The following is a 19,953-nucleotide window of genomic DNA, read 5'->3' on the forward strand; positions in this document are numbered from 1 at the left end:
GAACTTTTAGTTCCAATTTGAAATTTAAGCAATTTTTGGACCTTTTAAACGAAATATAACGTACAGATAATCGATAGAGAAAACTCCAAAATTTCATACCACAAGAATTTTTTTATAGTTGGATACATTACAATATATGTAACAGGAAATCACTGAGTGGCCTCTAAGTCAAATTTTTCGCATTTACAGTTTATGTGCTCTCCCCGAGCCATTCGAATTAGCCGCACAAACGCAAAATTTCAACAACGTTCTCACCTCTTTTTGGGGTTAAATCTTATCCCCACTTTCCTTAACCACCTCGGTATCATGGTTACGAGAATTGTACTCACGTTCAGAAAAACGACGACGTTGCCACGTATCATGGCAACTAGTTCGCTAAGGAACCACCAAGATGCGTTTGATAATGAAATTCATTATCATTTCGATATCAGGGGCCCAATTCTCTGGTAATATGATAAACAGTGAGAATGAACATTTTATTCAATGAAATTGGAGAATAACAGTTTTCAATCAATCAACATGGTAAAAATTTCATTCTCATCTCATGTTTTTATAGAATCACGACTGAAGTATAGTGCCAAAATGCATATTATTTGCAATAATTGTTTGACCATTAAAGTACTGTCTTAAAATATTCAAAGTTTCTTCATTACATATGATGATCAGTTTTGCTAAAAATGGACACTGCGGTTCATTATCATACAATTTTTCAAAAAATGAAGTTAAAATTTAATTTCAATAGGGATTTGCACTCAAATTCTATCAAAACTTGTATGCACTGAAATTTTGGTCGACGTTATTGGGTGGAAATATTTAATTGGTGAAATAAAAATGATTGTCACTCTCATATATTCGGATAGAATCGGGGCCTTACAGTTGATGCTTTGGAAAATAAATAATACTGCATTTAAAAAAAAATAATCTCACAAAAGTCAAATAACAACGAATTGGAGGTTTTTTTTAATGATCACCTGCTATACAGTGTGTCTACTTAACTTGCAATCATATGGGAAACTTTTTTATAATTACTATAAAAGAAAAAAGTTATTCTTTATAAAAAGTTCTGCATGATATTAAACCTAAAATGAAATAATCAGCCATATTTTTGGGGTCGTGTACTAGTTTTCTTAAAAATATGAATTTTTGTTCTAAAATTTTTTATCGTTAGTTTCAATAATCCACATTTATTTATCTCTTGTTTATTGAAAACATGATAACTTTTCGTCTCTTAATATATTTTCATATTAATTACACAATTTAAATATGTAATTATTGCATAAGAATAATTTATTTTTTGCTATTAGGAAAATACAAAGAGTTAATAATTTGTCCAACTATATAGTATTATTTACTTTAGTCATTCCATTAATGCCTCGTTATAATCAATCTCTCTTTCAAAACATTTAATTATTCTAACAGTGAAATTTGATATGAGTTAGAATATTTAACTCTTACAAGAAAGGCAGCAAATTTGGTTCTAATAAGACGGTACGTCGTACTGTTAGTACGTTAGCTGTTAAAAATACCTTCAAAATATTTTCAATGGAAAAGTAATTCTCAAACATTCAAATATTTTTTGGCCTTCTGGATCTCCTGACTTAATCCCTATGGATTATTTCTTATAGAGTTATTTAAAACAGAAAGTTTATCAGCAAAGGTCGTTTCAAGATATTAATCATTTGGGAAGGATCATTTCAGAAGTATGTTAGAAAATTACTCCAAATATGATAATGAATGTATTAAGGAAATTTGGAAAAAGAACGATTAAATGTTTTGAAAGAGAGGGTGCTATGTCGAGGCATTAGTGGAATGACTTAAAAGTAAATAACCCTACATAGTTGGAAAAAATATTAACTCTGTCTTTTCCTATTAGAAAAATAAATTATTCTTATGCAATAATTACCTATTTAAATTGAGTAATTGTTATCAAAACATTTTAAGAGACGAAAAGTTATTATGTTTTCAACAAACAAGAAATAAATGTGGATTGTTAAACTAACAATAAAAAAAATCTTGAGTAAAATTCATATTTCTAAGAAAGCTGATATACGACTGCAAAAATGTGATGTCTGATTATTTCATTTTATGTTTAAGATCATGCAAAACTTTTTATGGACGATAACTTTTTGTCGTAAAATTAATAATAAAAAAAGTTTCCCATACGATTCCAACTTAAGTAGACACACTGTATACCGGGAATCTTTGAGATGTGATTCACTCTGTTTCTTCTATTTTGCGCCGATAAAAACGAACTTTTTAAGTTAATTAGATATTTAAAAAATCCAAAGTATATTTACAGCATTTCTTCCATTACAGTATCCGTTAACAATAAGTTCAGAAAAAAATCAGTAAAAACATATTTTCGCAACAAGAATGACCTTATAAATGATATTTTCCCCTAAAAACGAATCTAAATCAGTAAATTGTATCGCAATCTCAATCGGTAACAACAATTACGACAACAAGCTAATAATAATTATTACGTCAGAGACATTTTTGTGCAAGGTCTCTTCCCCTCCTTCTTAGTGCCCTTTTAAATGGCGGGATCAATGAAAGCAAATTCACCCTCAATAATATTTGCACGAACCACGGGCATTACGAGGGTTGAAATGATTTAGGGGATGTAGGATTCCTTCTGCGCAGTTATGTTGCCCTGTTTATTGGCCCTTTAAAACCACGTGGCTGAGAGTTTTGCAAACCGGTTTCAAGGAAAATTCGCAACATTGAAAATTCGGAGAATAATGCTTCCAAACATTGCGAAATAAGCTACTTTTAATCGTTACCTCCGTGAGCAAGTCAAAAGATTATTGCTCATATGAAATTTAAATAAATTAATACTAATAAATAATAAATAAACAATTACAAATTCATTTTATAATTGCCTATATAACTTTATAAATGTTATATTAAAGTGTTTGCAACATTAGTTTTCCTATTTATTTTGATTTTATGATTACGATGAATAAATATAGTTCGGGTTTGTCAATAAATAATTTCAAAGCACTTTTGGCCTTTTGAATGGCAAAACAGGTTCTCTCTCGAGAAATGATGTCAAAATGACGTGTGTTTGATGATTTTGAACATGGCTGGACTGTGTTAATTGAGTCGTTTCAACGTCATTCCCAGGGAATTCTTTGGTCCTCAGGTTCAAGAATTTCGATCCTGGTGTCGAGAAACTACTACCATGAATTGGTTATATTAATTTATGTGAATTAATTCTACACATCATTTCTTCCTTACTATTTCCTGTCTTCAATACACATTTCTTATACCTTCCCCTGAAAGAACATCGATACCAAGCAGATATAGAAAACGTAATGTGGTTCTACCACTACTGGTTGATCAACAATTTTATTGTTGTCAAAAGTCCTATAGAGGATTTACAAATTTATGTAAAGTTAATGTGAATTTTTATTTTATTTTATTTTTAAGATTATAATCTATTTCATTTTTTTTAAAGATATATCATTGGTTTACGAGCTGTTTTTATTACTATAGATAATTTTACAAATTAAATTGATCACGTTAAAGTTTAAAATTAAATGCATTTTTTCATAAGTTTAGAGACATATAGAAACTCGCTTTTTGTATGCCTTCCATCGCCCTTAAATCTAAAAAACCGCAAAACCAACCACCTTTTTGCTCCATTAAACAAAAACCTCGAAGAGAAAAATACTAATCCTGACAAAAGCCTATTTACGAAAACCACTCGAGGGTAGCAAGAAAGGGCCACTCCCACCTTCTGCGCCATTCTGAGCTCCTGTCTGTGAGCCCTTTCAGGCCACGTGGCGAAGGGCCTACCGACAAGGTCGCCCAAAGGACGTAACGCATATGCGGTTCAATATAGTCCTCGGAGTAGAACAAAATGTCCTCCGTCCTTCTTTGCCCATGAGCGAGAGGAAGATAGTCAAAATCCCGGCAAGCGTTTTGGTTGGTTTCGAATTAGGGCCCTTTGACGGGTTGATGGAGGGGGTTGGGCGGCAGAAGGGGGTATTGACGAGGGTCGCCGGATGGCGTCTTAACCGAGGGGTGCATGATAAATGAGTTTAGGGAGATGTGAAAGGAAGCGGAAAAAGATAGGACGAGGATTGCGCTATAAAGGAATGATGAGAGTGGTTTCTTTTTTTATTTTCAAAAGTGTTGGTTTCTTTGCCTATAATAGCAAATGTGAAAAAAAAAATTTATATGAAAGAGAGTACAGAATGTTTATTTTGGAGTTACTAACGCTCTCATATCTTTACTTTAAGCACCTAAAAAATAAATTCAACGTTAATTTTTGTGGAACCACTCGAAAAGTCCAAATCAGAAAAAAGTAGAGCGAAATAAAATGAAATCACAATACACAATTTCCAATTGGAAAACCCTGGAAAGTTTAGTTAAGAGTTATCAAAGCCCACATTAACTAAATCAGTTGATTTCCCTACAAATACTGGACAGAATTAACTCTTAACATATCTCCAAAAAGTGCAAAAATCTTCCAGAGAAATAAGCAAAATTTGAAAAGTTGTAGCTTCCAAATGGAAAATTCTAAAAGGCTTATATTAAAGGTATCAAAGCTCTCATGTCTGCTCTTCAAGTACCGAAAATATCAAATTAATCTGTTGACTTTTGTGGGCATACTGGGCAAACTTGCTTAAGCACCACTAAAAGTTCACTGAAAAATCCACTGAAGACATAAGAGATTCAAGTGTAAAATAGGAACTTCAAAAATGTAAGAACCCATAGAAAATTCAATTTACGGTAGTTAGAGACACTATTTTTGCTCTTTAACGTATAAAATATCAGCTCAATGTATTGATTTCTTTGGAAGCACCTACTGAGCAAAACTGACTCTAAAATTTAGAAAATCCACTTAAGACATAAGCGACATTCAAAAGCAGTCTGTTCCAAATGGATTTAATTTGTAATTTTGTTTTATTCCGGAAAATTTTCTTGTATTTTTATTATAATTGAAAGCTTCAGGTTTGGCAGTCAATACAGACCCTAATTATCAAATATTGAATTCGAAAATTGGATTATTTCCCTCTGTTTTGAGATTGGTTTTATTTTAAAAACTTGAGATCAGCGATTCAATACGGACGATTGCCAAATATTAATAATTACACAGATCATAATTTCTAAGAAATAATGATCATGTAAATCAGCGAATTTCCAAAATCTTGATTTACAATAATCAATATCTTGATTTACAGAAAAAATCAAAAATTGCACAAATAGATAGCCTTTCTAAAAATATATTAATTTTTAAGAAAGATCAAACTAGATCTCTATTTTGGATGTATTTTGAAGCCTTTACATTATTTTATCTTTGAAAACCGTGTAGTACCTAGGTACTCGGCTACATTCTGCTGTATTTAAAAATCCGAAAGCCCATAACACATGAACTAAATTGAAAAATAAATCTTTTCACTTCAAAAAGAAGCTTTACTTGGGTATTATCAAAGTTCTTTTAAAGCCATCAAGGTACCAAAAGTAAAACAGTAACTGTATCGATAATTCGAGCGTGGCCTGCCGGTTCTTGTGGGTTCTTCTCATGCAGGGGTCAGTAGGAAGTGGGCGTACGTTTGGGAGGGGCCGACCTGGCCAGGCATGACATGGGTACCATGCAACTGGCAGGTCCTCTTTATTATGCACCTTCCATGCTTTATGATCCATTGATTTTAATAAAGAATTTCACTTATAAATAAGTTTTTTAAAGATGGATAATTTGTCTTTCAGGTATTCTGACCCGACAAGATGGAGGGTACCGGCAGAAAGAAGCTTGTCAAGGATTTAAATGATGTTTTTATGTGCAAATTGTGTCATGGATACATCGTGGATGCTACTACTTTGGTCGAGTGTTTTCATACATGTAAGTTATCATTTGATATTTATTTTTATTACAAGCTGCACCCTGTGTCTACAAAACTGCAGCCATCTATCTATACTTGTCCCACTTGTTAATTCAGTTATGAAATGAAGATATCTGTTTTCATTATGTGACTAGTTGTGAATAAAGCCCATTTAGTCACATATTTAGACTGCAAAGACTGTCACGTTACAAATTTGTTTTGTTCCTTATTAGAATTTAATGTTGTTTTCATGTATTAATACTTTTTTGCAGTTTGCCGAGGTTGCATCCTGCGCCACTTTGAAAACAGCAAAACTCAAGTTCAATGTCCAGTCTGTCCTGCCCTCTACAAGAAGAAATCGCAATGTTTTAGGTAAATTCAATTCCCCCAAAAATCAACGAATGTTGCCGCTCTCGGAGTTGATAAATATAGTAAATTTCGAAAATGCACGGTAGATCTTGAATTTTATGTTTCGCAAACGCAGACTTCTCAGTTCGTAAACAATGAACTCATTTAAGTTGGCACATGCAGCTAACATGAAAAATGTTCTCGTCTCTGCCGCTCAAAGAAGCTAAAAAGTGCAGTTATCAAAAAATGTCATGATTTGAAATATGAGATTTAAGAAGTAAAAATAATTGTGTAGGAATAGAGGTTGTGTTGGTATATTGACGCATAAATCGGTAGATTTACCGACAAGTGGTGGTAACACTTGTTTGGTTGGTCGGAAAATAATTTCGGAGGAAAAATTCAAGATAAAATTTTTCAATTTTTCTCTCTCTTTCTAGGGCAGACACTCAGATGCAAGCCCTCATCTACAAATCGGTTCCCACGTTATACTCGAAAGAAATGCAAAGAAGAGAAGATTTCTATCGAAGTACCGGGATGCGTGCAGGCAGTTCCTGCAGCGATGACAGTGTTATAGACAGAGAGCGAGACATGATGCACGAAATGGAGGAAATGGTATACGACGCCCCTTTAACCATGACCACCAACTTCAAAGATCGAAAATTGCAGATCTCATTACCCTCAGATGGTAGAGCGCAGTACTTCAATCAAGACGACTTGATTTCTTTATCACTGGAGTACTATCGGCCCCATTTGGACACCACTGACGTCAGTAATAGTGATAGTAAAACAGACTTAATTGTCTCGAAAGAGCCTAGTAGTAATAGTAATAATAGTGCGAAAAATAACGGACAGATTCCTAGTGATAATAGTGATAAAGCTGAAACGACTTGTGATATCAGGTACCTGCAATGCCCTGCCGGGGTCAATATGAAGCATCTGCAGAAATTCGTTAGGATGAAGTATGGACTTAGGGTTGATCACAGGGTATGAGAGATGATTTGATCTATTTTTATCTTTTTTTATTATCGTTCGGTTGCAGGTGGATATAATTTACAAAGGGGAGGTGTTGCCCAATGACTTCAGTCTCATGGACGTGGCCTATTCTTTCCAGTGGGAAAAGGTGAGCAGTTACTTTAATATTAGATTTAAAATAAAACATCGTAATAAAACGGCTATTAATTACCTCGAGAACTTCACGTCTTCAGGAAACTACCTTTATGTGATTGATTATATACATTATATTGCAAATTGGCTGCAAAACGCTTGTCATCGTGAATTCATGAATTATGATTATTGAGAATTGAATTAAGAATTAAATAAGAATGTTCCCTGAAAAAAAAACAGTTTTAATGTTTTATATTCATAAACAATCATCCATTTTAATGGGAAATTTCTCTTCATTGGTGGTAAATACGTTAATAGGCTAATGAAATCGGCTTCGATCCTAATACACACTCGCTAATATAAACGCAAACAGTAAGTAGTGTAAGCATCGTGTTAAGCCATGTCGAAATTATTCCAGAATTTTATTTATACCCAACCAGGCCGTTTCACAAGTTTTATTATTTGTTATTGTGTTTATGCCACGGTTTATTCGCTTTTATTAGAGTCTCGTTTCTGTCATTGAGCAGGGTCGGATTACAATGTAATAATGTTATGAATCCACGTTATTTTTGGTTGACATGGACTTTAATATATTAATTATAGGTCCAATTATAATTTATTGTTTTGAGTGCGAAATACGCTGTAGTAAAATTATAAAGCCGGCCCTGTAGGCGGTCCCCATTAAAGATCTATGCCTGCCAAATTTATTGAGAATTTACTCGCGTTTTATGATTTTGTAGAGAAATAATACAGTTTTTGGCGTTCCTAGAATGAAGTTAAATTGGCGTAATTTACGTAGGTAAATTAAATTCTTCAGAGTTTTTTTACAGTCACTTTTTAAAGTTCTTTTTTTTTAGTTATACAGAAATTAAACAATAGTTCCCACATCGGTTACCGGAACAGGGGCCCGCGTTAAGACACTTATTATTACACTATCACTCAGTACAAATATTTGACTTGCTATAAAATTTCGATACTGCAGCTGTTTTGCTTTATAAGCGCTACGCAGTCATACATGAAGTGAACAATCGGTGGAATTTGAGGAAATTTCGTACGAAATTTTGTATCTTTTATTGAAAACCATCAATGTAATGAATTAGTTGTAAGAAGCACCCAGAAGTTTTAAGTCAACTTTCTGGTCATTCTTAAATTCTACTTGTCTAATTTGCTATTAAAAAATGACTATTTAAGAACATGAATGTCAGATTTTTACGTCTTCTTTCTTATCAACAGGGCCCCATTAAGATCCAAAAAAATAACACAATAACACCTACTTTTAAAATATACGAAAATGCCAGTTTTCTGGTGCAAGTTGCGCCATTGACCTTGGAATTCCCTTAAAAATCAGCCTTAATCCAACTGCGATCTCGTTTTGCTCAATTTTTGGTCTTCCGAGTCTCGTTTAAGCAACTTAAAAACCATTCAACACGAATTTACCCGATCCAAGAATTAAATACCGAACTAAATATATGCGAAGGTAAATACTAACGGACTGTAAAGTGATCTAGCATAATTTCGACAGACTGGGCAATAGTTGATGTATGAATTTGCTAAAATTAAATGCCGATAAATGTGGAGAAAGTAATGAGATGTTATAGAATACAAGCGGCTGTGATATTATCATATACTCTTCTAGATAATGACCTAGAATCTATAATAATTTTTAATTCTCTAAGTATGGTTTTTGATTTGATGTGCTAAGGCTTAACCAATAGATTGATAACGATTAAGCGTCTTAGGATGCTGCTTTTTTGAGAACATACTGTAGGTATACAGGGTGACCCAGAATAAAGGAGTCAATGGTTAACCACGTATTCCTTAGTGAAAAATATATCGATTCATAGTGATATACTTAGTACGAAATTGTCTCCTTCTGGAGACACAGCCTCTCAAAGTCTCACTTTTTTTTGTAAGTTTTGCAAATAAATCGAAAACGGCTATATGAATTGCAAAGAAATTTAGTGTATAATCTTTCTGCGTCTCGGGGCACATTCAAAGAGGATTATTATTCCAAAACCATCAGGGGTAGTGGTCAATTACTGGAAGGCCAAATATTAAATACATCAGAACTGTTTTATTCGTTCATGAAGGCGGTTGATTTCTTAAAATGAAATTCCTAGTCTATTACGCAATTTTTAAAAATATTTTATTGAATTTTGATTTGGAGATTCAATTAGATGAAAAAAAAATTAAATTTTTTATTTCGACATCTAGAAAACAAGCTACAATGAATACGATGTCATTGTTGTATAATTGACAAGAACGTCGTCACCAGCTCAGCTCATTATTAACAATGTCAGTGAGTGCATAGCCTTATACAATAAATTTAATAAGTGCTCAACATGACAACCCCGCTTTCCAATACAGAGATTTACGCGTCGAAGAAAATTAAATCTCATTCTTCCAACATCATTGGATTAAGGCGCATTCCATCAGTTGCTTGCAAAATTTGTTTTTTTAAGTAGTCTTGATTTTGAGTAGGGACAGTATATATACGGGATTTTAGTGTACCCCAAATGAAAAAATCCCAGTGAGTTAGATCTGGCAATATAGATGGCCATTGAAAAAATTTCATTTCCTCTGCCTATCCAACGTTTTGGAAATTGCTCGTAAAAATAATACCTCACGTTTAATCCAAAATGTGCAGGTGCCCCATCTTGCTGAAACCACATTTCGCGTCGAGCTTCTAAAGGTATTTCTTCAAATAACACCGGCAAATCATTTTGGGAGAAATTGGAGGTAATTGAGGGCGTTAAGAGCACAAAGCAAAAAGCATGGACAAACTAAATACTCTCCTATAATACCAATCCAAACATTTACCCGAATCTCTCACTGCCTAAGAGATGTGGCATGCGAATTTTCTTCTGCATAGACATACTCGTTATATAAGTTCAGGATACCCGTTCGTGTGAAACATGATTTATCCGTAAAGAATTTTTTTTAACAAATTAGAAATCACGTCGTTGATGATTCTTTATGGCTCGACAAAAAATCAAGCGGAGCGGATAGTCGGCTTCTCCAATATCTTGAACTGCCTGAAGATGAAATAGACGGATTTATTCTTTTCTTATCGTTCTATACACCGATGTTTTTGGAATGTTAAGTTGAAGTCTTAATCTTCCCGTGCTGTTACGAGCATTCTGTTCCAGGCTCTCCAAAATTTCTTCTTCCTGTGCGATCGGTAACGTGTTATGGGTCCCACATAGATGACGTTGAACAGCAAACCTGCAAGTTTCTCGGAGATTTCTCTCTAATCGCGCAAAAATGTTCCAATTTAGAGATCGCCGATTTGGAAATTTTTATGCATAAACTCTCGCACTATTACGATAATTTTCCTAGCAAAATCCTAATATGAGCAACATATCTGTTTTGTCTTCAAATGTACACATTTTTCAAAACTTACTTGAAACCTATAAAAACTAATCAAATCATAAGGCTATGGATTCACTGATATTGTCAACAATGACTTGAGTTGGCGACGGCGTTCTTGTCAATTACACAATAATGGTATCACATTCATTATAGCTTGTTTTCCAGAAATTGAAATAAAAAAATACATTTCTTTTTCATCAACTTAAGGCATCAATTTAAAATTCAATAATAGATTAAAAAAAGTTACATAACAGACCGGGAATTTGATTTAAAAAAAAAACAAACATCCTTATGAGTGAATAAAAAAGTTCTGATGTTTTTAACATTCGGCCTTCTAGCAATGGATCATTACCCCTGAAGTTTTAGAATAATATAACCTCCATCGAATATGCCTCGAGAAACAAACAAAAATTACACATCAAACTTCGTTGCAATTCATATAGCCGTTTTCGATCTATTTGCAAAACTTATTAAAAAAAAGTGAGACTGAGAGGCTGTATCTCCAGAAGAGAATTTTGTATATAAAAATATCATTATGAATCGATATATTTTTTGACTAAGAAATATGTGGTTAAGCTTTGACCCCCTCATTCTGGGGCACCCTGTATAGTAGACATTAAAGCCCTAAAAACTTAAGTATATAAAGTATATAATTTTTTATTATGAAGTGTGTTGGAGAATGCAACGATTGTTTGGTCATTCATTTGTTAATTTCACATAAATCGTTTAAAAACGTGATAATTAAACTTGGTAAAACAACATTGTTCTGACATTTAATAAGAGATGCCCGTCTTTTACAATGTCTTTATATTTTAGTTTAGACTATCCGTTAGTTTGTCGGCGCAACAACACGTATATATTTGTATTTGTTTTATAAACACGTGAATAGAAAATGGACTATGAAACACTGTTGTAAAAACTAAAGTTACGGATACCTGCTAGAAATGTTCGCGAAAGATAGCTATTCAGATCAATTGGATTTCCTTCAAAATTAAATACCTTTTTTCATCAGGTCAATCTGAGTTCCTCCATGTTCCAAGAAAATCCTCGTTAGTTCGAGTTTCTCGAAAAATACAGACTAAATTTTTCAGGTCAATTCAAAAAATCCCCTAACATAATTTCTCAAAAATTACATGTAGGTATTGGTTTTCCGGGCCTTTTAAAGTTTCTCCAAAATTCAAGAAATTTCTTTTCAGGTCATTTCTGTTTCATTCAGGCTTTGTTTCCATTCTAAATTTCCTCATTTTGTTTAATCATTATATCAGTACGCTTTCTATGAAGAAGTTTTATTAAGCTCCGGGCACTTTGCCTTCGCCCCTACACTCCGTAAACAAGGACGAACAACCTCGATCAATAATTTATACACTGAAACTCCCTCGGCACCCCATTTTCCGCCCTCGTCTCAGCGCATTTCATAATAATTTTATTACGGTCCTAGCTACAGAACTCCTGGAGGATTAAACCAAATTGATGGACGATGTTGGGGCCTTTGCGAGGACAAAGTTCTTAACTTTTGCTTTTGATGACACAGTCACGCCACTCTGGTTTGAAATACACATAAATAATCTGCAGACAAGACAACTATTCACCTGTAAAGCAACTGTTACGGCTGCGTTATTTTGCATAACTTCCTCGTGTAATTTAATACAACTGTCTACGCAAAGTAGTGGATATGTGAAGGAAATTCTTCAACCGTAAAAGATGCCATTCGGTTATTGTTACAATTTTATAATAGAATTATGTGTAAGTTGCATAGTTTGTCATCCTATAGAAACCCGATAAAGCGCGCTTTTGAATGTTATCTAATTGCGACGTTATCAGCGCACATTACCAATTTACAGCAAAAATTAGTTATTGTCATTGATAGCGTATTTAATAGCCCCTATTATTGTTACTGATAAAATCCGCAAACCTTATTTAATTACCACTTGAAGCTTGGAAGTGGCCAAGGTTGAGTAGGTGTTTGTGTTGTCCTCTTTGAAATCTCTAATGTACAGTTCCCACGTCAGATGCTATGTACAACACCCACGGCCCGTACGAAAACACGTGCCGTGGGAACTCAGCGCAGGAAGGCAACGCCAATTTTAAGGTTAAATTCAAGGTATCCACTGGACCTGTCTTGTGATGCATCAAAACATTTTTTTTTAATTTCTTTGATTTAGCCGTGATCTTTATGACTGAAATTAGTCCAAGAGTTTAATTTTTCGATTTAAATAATTTATCTATACATATCTGTGTTCGACATAGAATTATGTAGTGTTTGAGGTCAACTGAGATCTACTGTGTGGTACTTAGCACATTTTAATAGTCGAGTCTCCTTCTTTCGAATTTTTATGAGATTTTAAGAAAAAGTTTTTCGGGACTAACCTTCGAATTAAAATATTATCGTTTGCATCTACTTATTCCTGATGCCACCCAAACATCAATTCTCAGCCTGGCCGACAACAAAACGCAAATAAGGACAAAGTATACACAGTAATCGTGATTGCTTTGCACATGTCAACTCCTTTTTAGGCCGCAAACTTCCACGAAGTTAAATAAAACTAAGTAAATCCCATGCTCTAAAGCAGTCAAGTGGTCCATTCAAATGCAAACGACTTCGTGTTGGCAATTATCGCCTTAACAAATGATCCCGCTCCGACATTCCCCGCCGACATAAGTGAGAGAGAAATGGAGTGCTTTTCGTATAGAAACGAAGGGAAAAGTTCCGTGCCCTACAGAGAGGATAAAGTCGTTAATGAGATTAGAGTTTTTAAACTGTCTTTTCGGCAAACGCGATAGAATGGTCAAGAAGAACATTTCAAAACTGAGTGGTTATTTTTCTGTCTCGTATCAGTATCAGTGGAGTTATTTCGGTTCTTGAAATATCACAGAGAATTTTTATTTGAGATCCTTGTAATCGAAATTTATCAATGTATTAACTACCATAATTAGACAAGGAGTTCTGACTTACATTCGCTCTCTATAAATCCGAAAGCCTGTCGACACCATTACAGGCTAGACTACACCTTTTGTATGCTAATTCCTCATTTTTGAGAACGCAGGTCTGCAAATATAAACGGTTCGTTATGTCGAAATTACTCTGAACATTTCTCTTAATCTTTCTTTGGTCTAAATAGTATTTGAACTTGTTTCAAAACCATGTTAATTTGGGGAGAAAAACCCCCATTTGGACTTTCTGCCCTTGTAATAAAAACCTTTTATTATCAATAACCATGCATAAAATGCAAAATAATTATTAAAAAATGCATCTAGAAATTCGACAATAGAATGGTTGAAGGAAAAAAGAAACGAAATTATCTTATAAGTTGTGTCGATTGTCTTTCCATCTTGTTTGAATTTGTTGCAGTAGTCGTCCAGTTATTCAGGTTTTTGATGATATGAAGTATATATTTTGGTGTTTGAAGTTCGTATAATTTGTAAAGTAGACCGCTGTGCCAGGCACAGTTAAATGCCTTAATAATGTGTCCATAAATAAACTTACAGATTTTGTACCATTTAAATGAGTTCTTTGTGTGTTGTACCTCAAAACAAAAAGTAGGAGAATAGCCGAGTGCCTTCGGCTTTTACCCAAATTGATATATTCATGCATATTTTCCGATTAGTTCCTGCAGTCCGCTTTTAATTATGTATACCGGGAGCAATGTAATACGTCTAGTTTGTAGTTTTATATTTGTGTATTATTCACTTTTTGAGATCGATATTATTCTTTTTTGCATGTGTCTGGCGTTGTGTTGTTTATAACGCAGTTGTTCAGATAGTTTTTTTATATTTTTTCAGTAAATTTTTCCGTTGCCTTATTCAGTCGCTTGGCATGTTTCCAACCACTTGTCCTCTCGATATTGGTGTGTCAACATCTTTATATTTCTGTTGTGACATCTGTAATTCAGCTCGTTGCGCAAGAAATTTAATAACCTTGCATCAGGACGTTATTTGAATACATAATTGGGATGATAACGTTCTAAGGTAGAGATAAGGATAATGTTGCAAATTTATTGTCGAGCAGCAAGAAAAAATCTAACGACAATTGCCATTTCAATTTCAAAACGACCAGAAAAGTATTTATTGGTTTAGCAAAAGGAATATCTCACCAGGCTCAAGGTAAATTCAATTAGTAATGAAAAGTCTAAAACTCATTTTCCGAAACACACTTCTGCTCGAGAATGTACGAGAGGTTGCAATATACTGGACAATGTGCGAGGTGTGAGGTAATTTATTAGCTACCGTCAATCTCCAAAATGGCAAAAACCAATCTATCTGATAAGAACCATCTTCCAACATTACATCAGCCTATGAGGCATACAAAACAACATGAAATTGCGGACATAAAACATCCAAACGCAAAACTATTTACGAACAATAGCGAAACAAGTTTCAGTTCAACAACCTGCAACTATCTCTTTTTTAGCCTATCGCCTGTCGACATACACACACTTTCGGGTACCGCTTGATGTGATGTCTAGTGGTAACCAGCTAATAACAAATGCTCATAAATCAACCATTAACAATACCTGTATGCGTCACGGATCCCATGTTATCTCACCGAGAGACATAGTAAAGGATTTCTAGCCGTAAACCTCAATAACAATTTCCTTGTATGGTAACCAAATGTCGTTTGCAACCGGACTTATACCTTATCGGCTTCGCGGTCGATGTAAGGCACCCAGCACACGTGCAAAAGCGTGGTGCGACCAGTTCGCTCACATCGGAAAAGAAGTATCGCAACTAATCTAAAAATAGGCGGAAAAACTCGCGCATTGGCCTATTTTCTCATTCACTTTAATAAGCGCATACCGCTAAAAATAATGTTTTGTTCCAGGTCAAGCCCATGAGATTCTTCTACCGGATCTACACCCCCATGAAAATCCGCCCCATTAAAATCGTGCAAACTCCCTCTCCCACCGGAGGCAAACAACTACAAATCGTTCCTGTAACTACCAACAACCACATCCCTCAACAACCCCCAGCGATAAAATCTCCTAAGTTGGAAAACTCCCCGGAATTGAAGCAGTCTTTAAGTGCTAGGGAGGAAACTGAGAGCGAGCAACAAGACAAAGAAAGACTGATGGCCAATTTGCAGCTACAAAGCAAATCTAAGGCTTTGCAGCTGGCAGAAGCCAAGAAAGTACTGCAACCGCCTGAGAAAATCATCAAAGATTGTGTTTTTGAGTATGAAGAACCCGACCAAGAGGAGATAAAACGATTTGCGGAAAAGAGAGATAGAGAATGGGCGTTGCAGAAAAAACTGGAGGAAGAAACTAATGCTGATAGGGATGATTTTCTTTCGAATTATTCAAGCAAAAAGAGAAAGAAGAGTAAACATTCAAAGAACGAGTCGAACGGGCATAAGGAGAAGAAGCGAAAGCTCCATGCAGAAATCACTAACAATGACAAGTCGGACTTGAAGTTGAAAGTCAAAATCACCACAAATGGACACAAACACAAACATCACAAAATAGAAAACAGCTCTGAGATGAGCAACAAAGAAAAACTACTGCAGATGAGGCAAGTTAGACATAAACAAATGTCTGGAGGGTCTGGAGATGAAAGGCCCATCCCCACAATCAAACTTCCTAAAGCCTATGCTAGGGGTGATCGCCCTGCTGTGGGCTATTTGGGAGAACCTGAAGCAAAAAGGAAAAAAGAGAATCCCAAACCTGCTGGCCAAATCAACAAACATTTAAATACAGACAACAATAACAAACCCAATATTAAGCCTCGAGTGGAGCCAATGACCATAAAACCTTCGGCACCAGAAAATAAACTTTCTAGACCAGTACCCCCTCAAAAAATAATAAAAAGAGAAGTAGGAGTAAAAGTTTTGGATAACGGACAAAAGGCATTTCTTAAATCGGCTCCAACTAATGCCGACAAATACCCGAAGGACCAGAAAATCGGCCAGACAAAAGGGGAGGGTCTTAAAGCTGCGGGAACAATGACATCGGCTAAAGTTCACCCGATCAGCATCACTACTAACAATAAAACCCTGGATAGGAAAATTGCCAGTTTGCAGCAAAGATGCACTATTGAGCCTAAAAATCCCAGCCCTCCAAACAATAATAAAACTGGGGGTAAAATCACTCCAGATAAGGGCAAAATCATGAATCCTCAATATCCCCCTGGGTTCACTGTGAGTAAAATTGAAAGCGGTATGAAGAGGAAAGAAGAAGGGAGTGAGAAGGACAAGAGACCAAGCCTCGAGATCACCTTAATTGCTCCTAAAACTGCAGAGAAGCCAGTTGTAATGAACAAAAGGCCTCCACCAGGAACAATTCCTCTGGAGCGCATTAAAAATGCTGTGAATTTAAAGTCTGGTATTAGCATAATCCCCAAAATGCCAGACAGGACTGATAGCATTGGAGTATTAGACTTATCAAAGCCTGGCAAGTCACCAGAAGCATCATCTCCCAAGACTGAAGCGATGAACGGCATTAATCCTGCGATAAGGCAGATAAATAACCTCACTCCAAGACCTATGAACTCCCCAGGAAGAGCCACCCCTGAGAATAAAAGTATGCAACTATCAAATCTCCAAATGCTATCTAAAGTTGCTACTGAGCACCCAACTTTGAACAAACTTCCTCCGAACAATACCATCAAAACTAGACCTCAAATGCCAAATTTGCAAACCATTGGGAAACTCACTCCTACTGCAATTAGAAGTGGGCTCCCACCTCGTATGCCCCCTAAATTGTTCCGGCCCATGAATACCCAAATTAGGAGTTTGAGGCCTAATCAGAATCAGAATATTCGAAACATACCCAACCCTAGTTTGATTTTCAATAGAAATCAGAATTTGGGGCAGTGTAGGGTGGTAAGTACTGCACAAACTGAGAGCGTATCGGAAAAAAAAGTAGCCTCACCGAAGTCCTCACCGATACCCGTGAGTTCCACTACTTGTAGTACCACTGCAAAAGAAGTACCTACTATTGTGACACCAATAGCTGTGGAGCAAAAAGTGGTAGAAGCAAAGGAGATTTCGGTTTAGAGTTGAGGTTGGAGGGCCAAGGCATTAGCAAATTGTGATAATTTCTAGGTTTAGGTGTAGTTGGGTGTGTACATACTGTAAACACGTCTTTATCTATAGGTATAGTACAATAAATTCTGGAATTTTTTGACATAAAAAACCGCTCAGAGATTGAATAATTTTAACAAAGAATTGCATGGAGTTGGCTATGATATATGAGTCATATTAGCTGCATTCAACTGAGGTAACAGTCGTACAACTGTTTATATGGATTTCAAGCGTGGCGAAATTTGAACTGTTGATTTTGCTGAACGCAGCTACTTTATTTGATCTTATGAATATGATATATATGATGCAACATTTTGTGGCTGATCCTATATATAATCGTGGGTAAGTTTCTGCATTTAGTTCCTTATTCCGCACCGACAAACAAGGCTTTTGCATAATAATTACTATTGATGTTGTCTTCATTGATTTTTATATTGTTACTGTTTTTTATTTGTTTTAACGCTGTTGTACAATTTTGTTACATTTTATTCGCCTATGATTTGTCGATATTTCGTTTAAAAAACCGTACCTCATTGTTAATTTTCATGTGTATAAATTGCTTTATCGTGGTTGTACAATAATATGTTTGTGTACATATATTTTTATTGAATTATTGTGTATTCTCTGATGTAAATACAAATTTGTGAACGGTAAGTTCTTATATTTTAGTACAATTTAATGCAGCGCATTATAAAAAACCGTACAGTAAATTTTATTTAAATGGTTGTACTGAAAGAGTATACATATACGGTATCCTATTATTGTACTATTAACGTATTTTATTATTAATTATCATAATTATGTATTAAGCTTGTAAATTATTATTCGTTTATTCAAATGATGTGAAATTTTGTGTAGATTATGTGTATCAAAATAATTACTATAAGACATAAATGAAGTTTTTCTTTAATTTTCCTTTTCCCTTTAAGCCGATGAAACGTGTGGCTACTATTATTATCTTCGAAATGGTGAGACTGACCAAACCGGTTAAATGGGAAAAAATCATTTTTTGGGACTTTTAATATACTGTAAACAGCGTTGTGAAATTGTTCTGGTTTCCAAGTTTTTACTAAAAATGTTAAATTTGTTGAAACTTTAAATCGAAAAACTTAAAAAACTATCAGTCTGATCAAAAAAATGTTAATAGATTTTTGTGTTAGTTTCTTCTCTCTACAACACAAGTTAATTTTTCCGGTCATTAAATACAATGAATTGTATATTTAAAAATGTTAATTTGTTAATTATTGTAAACAAATCAGAAACATAATTTAGATGGTTGAAAGCTATTGTTTCTATTCAGTTTGTAATAACGAAGCACTAATTTTATACAGTGTTGAATGGTTATTCTACAAACTTGTCTATCTATCATAAACCTAATAAGCAGTCAGTGCGGAAAGAAATACTTAACGTTTTACGCGCTAATGCGTACAGTTGTAGAGAAATTACGATATTTCGGAAATTCAGCTACTCAGAGAGGTGAAAGTCTTCTTTTCAGGTTGAAATTTACCTTCAGTGTTCGTGATGAGCAACAACCATTAAGAAATTATGATTGCCGTAATGAAAATGTGGTAGGTACTGACTAAAAATTTGTGAGGAACTCGAGGAAATTTGATCAATTTCTTGGTTTATAATTTATCATTCATTCAATATACATTCATATACACATACAATTCATGATTAAAAAATGTTCGATAATCGAGAAACTATTGAAAAATCGCAACAAATTCTCTATGAAAACAAAAAATCTCTTAAAATTATTTGTAAATATACGAAAAAAATCCCTTTGAACTTAATAACATTAGCAAAAAGCTTCATCTGCAAGATTTTTTTTTTAATTGAATACAGTGAAACCTATAAACGAACACCAGTGGTCGTTTTCTAGTTTTCCGCTTGTTGGAAGTATCCGCTTATTAGAAAATGTGAAAATATATATGGTTTTTTAAAACTTATTTATTAAATAAATATTTTATTCAGTCAAAAGAGTAAAATAAAAATAGACTTAACAAGTCAACCACAAGAAAGAAATATTTTCAAATGACAAATTAACAAATATAGTATGTTTATGTGTGTATGTACATTTATACGTGTACATAGTAAATATGTGTGTACATATTTAAACAACTAATGTTTAGAAACAAAATACTCAGTAATTGAAATTTGACGGGTCTTTTTCTTTATAAAATCCTCTTTAAAATGTATCTCTAACATACTTAATGTTTCGAATCCTTTCAAATCATTGTTCTTCAAAAAAAACTATTTTAATTTATTTACATTTTTAAACGC

The 19,953-nt window shown here is 34.4% G+C and overlaps 1 protein-coding gene across 2 annotated transcripts in view; it reads left to right on the forward strand.

Moving 5' to 3' along the window:
- The window catches only part of LOC136416577 (polycomb group protein Psc-like), a 30,362-nt gene extending 11,798 nt beyond the window's left edge, over positions 1–18,564 (forward strand). The window contains exons 2-7 of one of the 2 annotated variants that reach the window (XM_066401827.1): positions 5,719–5,851; positions 6,104–6,203; positions 6,617–6,791; positions 6,846–7,163; positions 7,219–7,299; positions 15,475–18,564. In XM_066401827.1, coding sequence (XP_066257924.1) covers positions 5,737–5,851; positions 6,104–6,203; positions 6,617–6,791; positions 6,846–7,163; positions 7,219–7,299; positions 15,475–17,643 — 2,958 coding nt within the window. In that variant the 5' untranslated portion in view covers positions 5,719–5,736 and the 3' untranslated portion in view covers positions 17,644–18,564. Of the gene's footprint in view, positions 1–5,718; positions 5,852–6,103; positions 6,204–6,616; positions 7,164–7,218; positions 7,300–15,474 lie in introns of both variants that reach the window. The other variant, XM_066401826.1, reaches the window with a different exon arrangement.
- The last annotated feature ends 1,389 nt before the right edge of the window (positions 18,565–19,953 follow it).

The sequence above is a fragment of the Euwallacea similis genome, chromosome 23 (assembly GCF_039881205.1).
Source record: "Euwallacea similis isolate ESF13 chromosome 23, ESF131.1, whole genome shotgun sequence".
Taxonomy (NCBI): Eukaryota; Metazoa; Arthropoda; class Insecta; order Coleoptera; family Curculionidae; genus Euwallacea; species Euwallacea similis.